The sequence below is a fragment of the Mus caroli genome, chromosome 8 (genome assembly GCF_900094665.2).
Source record: "Mus caroli chromosome 8, CAROLI_EIJ_v1.1, whole genome shotgun sequence".
Lineage (NCBI taxonomy): Eukaryota > Metazoa > Chordata > Mammalia > Rodentia > Muridae > Mus > Mus caroli.
Genome location: NC_034577.1, coordinates 25,307,069 through 25,312,630, shown reverse-complemented (window position 1 = coordinate 25,312,630; position 5,562 = coordinate 25,307,069). Strand labels below are relative to the sequence as shown.

The window sequence follows — 5,562 nt, the reverse complement described above, 5'->3', positions numbered from 1 at the left end:
ACCAGGCTGGCCTCGAACTCAGAAATCCGCCTGCCTCTGCCTCCCGAGTGCTGGGATTAAAGGCATGCGCCACCACACCCGGCTTTAGTCTTCCTTTCTCTACTAAACATCCCTGGAAAAGCCCTCACCGAGAGACTCGGAGGTGTGTCTCCTAGGTGATTCTAAACCCAGTCAAGTGAACAATGGAGATTAACCATCATGGCATTGATTTTAAATATGTAAGTTATAAAAACATGATGTGGGCTAAAGGATATACTCAGGCACACGTCTGCACTTGGTGGTATAGCCTCAAAGGAGATAATTTCATTCAAATAAGGTCACTGGGGCCCTAATCCAGTATAACTGAGATCACTAGAGAAGGGGAGACAGAAGTACAGCTGGGCACATAGAAGCACAGAGGAAAGGCCACATAAACACAGAGGGAGAAGAAGACAGGGAGGCGGCTCTCAGAAGACACAACCCAGTTGTAGATAGCTCTTAGTTATCATAAATCATAACCCACTCATGTCTACTTTCCTGCCTCAGTGCTGAAACCCCATCTGGTTGAAACGAAAACGTATTAATCTCTCTGCCGTGCAAGGGAAAGGATGGTCTTTATTATTCCTACAGTGAATACACTGAGGACTAGAAATACTTAGTAACGTCTCCACATTGATACTAGGTTTGAAGGAGAGAACCTGAAACTGGAATTCAAAACGCTAGCTCCATATCTTATGTAGTTTTCTTTTCTGGTAAGATTTAAGTATTTATTTTTATGTGAGTACACTGTAGCTGTCTTCAGACACACCAGAAGAAGGCTTATTACCGATGGCTGTGAGCCACCATGTGGTTACTGGGAATTGAACTCAGGTCCTCTGGAAGAGCGGTCAGTGCTCTTAACCACTGAGTCATCTCTCCAGCCCTATATCCTATGTAGTTAATATCTATTAATGTGCACTGAATAGAATCCTGCAGGGTGCTCTTGAGGTTCTTAGAGCTTTCTGTTCCCTTCCTCTTTGACCCATCAGCTGACAGCTGTTCTAGGCAGGGTTGGCTGTTCTCTGCGTTAGTATCATTTAGTATGAATTTTACAGTATTAATATTAGAAACTATGAAAGAATATATGAATTTCCGTTTTCTCCAATGGAGTGTCTCTGGGTATATCAACTATATTCCATGGAAGACTCCATGCCAACACACACACATACACACACACACACACGCTCCACTTCTTTGTGCAGGTTGTTTCATTTTGGCATTTTTGTCTTATTGGTTTTTCATTGTTTAATATTTGTTTTATGCTTTTATGCTTTTTTAAAGAGAGAGAACATAACAGTTGAATGGGTAGGGAGGTGGGAGGTTTGTAGAAGCACTGGAAGAGGAGAAAAACATGATCAAAGTATACTGTATGAAGAAAAAAATTAATAAAGTTATAAAAATGACTGAACATGGTGGCTTTTGCCTATAGTCACAATGGTTGGGAGGTTAGAGGCAAGAAGATCAATGCTGAAGGTTACCCTTGAATACATATCAAATCTGAGGCCCATGAGACAATATTAAAAAGAAAGAGAAAAAGAAAGTATTCTCCCGACTGGGCATGGTAGCTCCTTCCTTTAATCCCAATACTTAGGAGCTAGAAGTGGAAGTATTTTGAGTTCCAGACCACCCTTCACTACACAGAAAAAACCTGCAAACACAGAGGGGGGAAGGGGACGGCGGGGGGGAGAGGGAGACGGAGAGGGAGAGGGGGAGGGGCAGGGACAGGGGCAGGGATAGGGATAGGGACAGAGGAGGAGGAGAAGGAGGAAGAGGAAGAGGAAGACGACAACAGAGGAGGAAGAAGAGGAGGAGGAGATGAAGAAAAAAATAATAAAAGAACAGAATTGATGTGCTCTCCTTGCATTGTGTAATGTGGGTTCACAATGCTGAAAAGCTAAGCAAACATCAACGATTTCCTGAGGAATGGGAACTGGGAAGAAAGGACATGGAAAAGGTCTAGCAATGAATCTGCTCTACGAAGCCCAGATTCCCAGTACCTGGAGTGTGACCATCAGAAAGACAGTCGCTGTCATACACAGGCAAGAGGCCAGAAGCTTCCTCCTCTGAATCCGCACCATGCTGCCCCGACCTGGATGACCGACAAAGGGCTGGCCTGGCCACCAGGTGTCCTCTAGTCAGCCCACAGCCAGAGACAACTTCACATGGAGGAACCATCGGGGTGCCAGTTTCCTGCCAGGAGCTGGTCTCCATGAAGGTCCAAGAGCCAAGGTTCCAAATGGGCCTGGCTTGGCGCTGAGAGGGAACAGCGTGCAATCTTCTTAGGCTATCATCAGAACAGCTGGAGTCCTCACACACAGTGCCATCCAAAAACACTGCAACAAATGAACAGTATTTTAACCATTATGAAGGTTTGACAGGCATAGCCTTACTGAGTAAAAGCACAGAAGTCTTACACTAGAAGGGACCGTATAGATCCTATACATAAAACCTAATCATATACTTAATACCTCACTCAGAAATAAGGTAACTGAAACCATAATGGTTATCTAACTTGCTCGGGGCCACAGTTTCATCAACTCCCAAGTCTCAACTCTCTCTGTAATTCCTCTGCCATCAGAAGATTGGATTCCAGGGTTGCTTATAGGAAGTTACTTCCTAGCCAGGTCTCAAGGGAATAAAGAAATAAAACACACACACACACACACACACACTTCTGATAAAGCCAGGGTGCAGGGAAATAATAAAGATTGAGAATAAAGAAACGAACCAGCCCATCAAGGACTTTTGTTTTCTAGATTACTTCTTTTGTAGAAAGTACAGCAAAGCTGGGGGGCCGTGTGGGGAACGTGAGTTTCTACAAGCATCAGGTAAGATCTTCATCTCTCTGAACTGGGTGAACTTTTTCATATTTCAGAGACAGGTCCCAATGAAGCCAAGCTGGCCTCAAACTCACTATTGTAGCCAAAGATAGCCCTGAACCTCTGATCCCTTCCCCAACCCTGATTCCACACACTAATGCTGGTATTATAGGCAACCACCAGCATGCCCAGATTTATGGGGCATAAGGAATGAAACCCAGGGCCTTGTGTAGTCCATGCAGGCAGCCAATCAACTGAGCTACATTCCTAGCCTCTTCAGAATATATATATATATGTGTGTGTGTGTGTGTGTGTGTCTGTGTGTGTGTGTGTCTGTGTGTCTGTGTGTGTCTGTGTGTGTGTGTGTCTGTGTGTGTGTGTGTGTGTGTGTGTGTGTGTGTGTGTGTGTGTAGAAAGAGAGAGAGAGCAGGACAGGCAGGCAGTAAGGCAGGCAGGGTCACCCCCACAGACACACACACACACACACACACACCCCCGTAACTTCCCCCATCCCAGTTCTCCAGCTGGGGAGATGCCCCCAACCGATTTCCAGTCTCATTCCCTGAGATTTCTACCAGCGGGGGGGATACAGAGACTGAAGTGGCAGCCTCCTGTGGCCAGAAAGGACTTCCAGTGGAAGGCGAGTGACATCAACTGACTCACAAAACCTTCCAGCCAAAATCTTTCCTGACAACAAGATGCACAGGGATAAAGATGGAGCAGAGACAGGGGGAATGGCCAGCCAATGACTCACCCAACTTGAGACCATCCCATGGGAGAAAGTTGTCTCCTGACACTGTTAATGATATTCTGCTATGCTTACATATGCTCACATATGCTAGCATAACTGTCTCCTGGAAGGCTTCATCCAGCAGCAGATGGAAACAGATGCAGAGACCCATAGTCAAACATCAAGCAGAGCTCAGGAGTCTTGTGGGAGAGCGAGGGATAGAACTGAGCAAGCCAGAGCGCAGAGTGTATGTGTGTGTGTGTGTGTGTGTGTGTGTGTGTGTTGGGGGAGCAGGGAGAAGGGGTGTCAAGAACTGTCTAGCGTACAGGAGCTGGACATGGGTCCCACACATATTTGTAGCAGATGTACAGCTTGGTCATCATGTGGGTTCTCTAACTATTGGAGTGGAGCACAGTCAGTCCCAATCCCCATCAAAGGAGCCCTCAAGTTGGTTATACAATGTAGCCAGCTCTATACATGCTAGTATTATACAGGTTGAGCAGGCTATATTTATATATTGAGGAATGTGTGTGTGTGCGCGCATGCGCACATGTGTGTGCATGCACATATATATGTGTATGCGCACATGTGTGTGCATGCACATATATATGTACAACAGCAATTTACAAAACAGACCATGGACTTGAGAGAAGGCAAGGGAGGAACTGGGGGAATAAAAGGGAAGGAGAGAAATACTGTAAATATAATCTAAAAAAATTATTTTACAAAATTATAACTTTGATAAATACTACAAACAGAAACCAGTTTAGCTCTGAGATTCACAGATTCTTTTGTAGATTTTAACATGAATTCTATAAAATTCATGATGTACTAAATGATACTAACACAGAGAACAACCAACCTGGAACAGCTGTCAGCTGATGGGTCAAAGAGGAAGGGAACAGGGGCTGGTGAGATGGCTCAGCGGGTAAGACCACTGACTGCTCTTCCAAAGGTCCTGAGTTCAAATCCCAGCAACCATATAGTGGCTCACAACCATTCGTAATGAGATCTGATGCCCTCTTCTGGAGTGTCTGAAGGCAGCTACAGTATACTTACATATACTAAATAAATAAATCTTTAAAAAAAAAAAAAAGAGGAAGGGAACAGAAGGCTCTAAGAACCTCAAAAATCGCCCTGCAGGATTCTATTCAGCGCATACTAATAATAGCTATAACTACATAAGATACGGAGCTAGCGTTTTGAATTCCAGTTTCAGGTTCTCTCCTTCAAACCTAGTATCAATGTGGAGACGTTACTAAGTATTTCTAGTCCTCAGTGTATTCACTGTAAGGAGTAATAAAGACCATCCTTTCCCTTGCATGGCAGAAAGATTATTAAGTTTTCATTTTATGTGCAAAAGCAATTTACTATAGCTATAATTAGTACGACCCAGATTAGGTAGTAAAACGCTCCCGTCTGAGATGGGAATAAAACTGCATCACTTCCAGCCCAGCTAGATGGGTCAGTGGGTAAAATCACTTACCGTGCAAACCTCCGATCTATGCTTGATCCCCGGAATTCATGGTGAAAGACTAGAAACTGCCAGAAAGTTGCCCTTTGACCTTCACATGTACTCACAGGCACACACACAGCCATATTCGTCCCACACCAAACACACGCACAACCATGTAAATCACTAGAAGTAAAATTAAGACTCCATCGGCTGCCAAAGAGTTTCAAATCTATCACTTCATTCAATCCCATTTATGATCGCTTTGAAAAATGAGACAAGGTGGGGATTATTCCAATTATTACAAAAGAGAAGTAAGCCTTATTAAATTTAAGCAACTGCCCCAGGATCATATTTTTAGAAGTGAGTCTAGAAATCAGGTCATGTGATTTCAAGATCAATAGGAACACACACCAGAAACATATTAGGACAAAAAGAGTCAAGAATAGCCGGGCGTGGTGGTGCACGCCTTTAATCCCAGCACTCGGGAGGCAGAGGCAGGCAGATTTCTGAGTTCGAGGCCAGCCTGGTCTACAAAGTGA

General features: G+C 44.3%; 1 protein-coding gene across 1 annotated transcript in view; it reads right to left on the bottom strand.

The window, feature by feature from the left end:
* Fut10 (fucosyltransferase 10) overlaps nt 1–5,562 on the bottom strand; it is a 75,081-nt gene that overhangs the window by 64,717 nt on the left and 4,802 nt on the right. The window contains exon 2 of the mRNA XM_021170202.1: nt 2,016–2,351. Coding sequence (XP_021025861.1) covers nt 2,016–2,096 — 81 coding nt within the window. The 5' untranslated portion in view covers nt 2,097–2,351. The remainder of the gene's footprint in view (nt 1–2,015; nt 2,352–5,562) is intronic.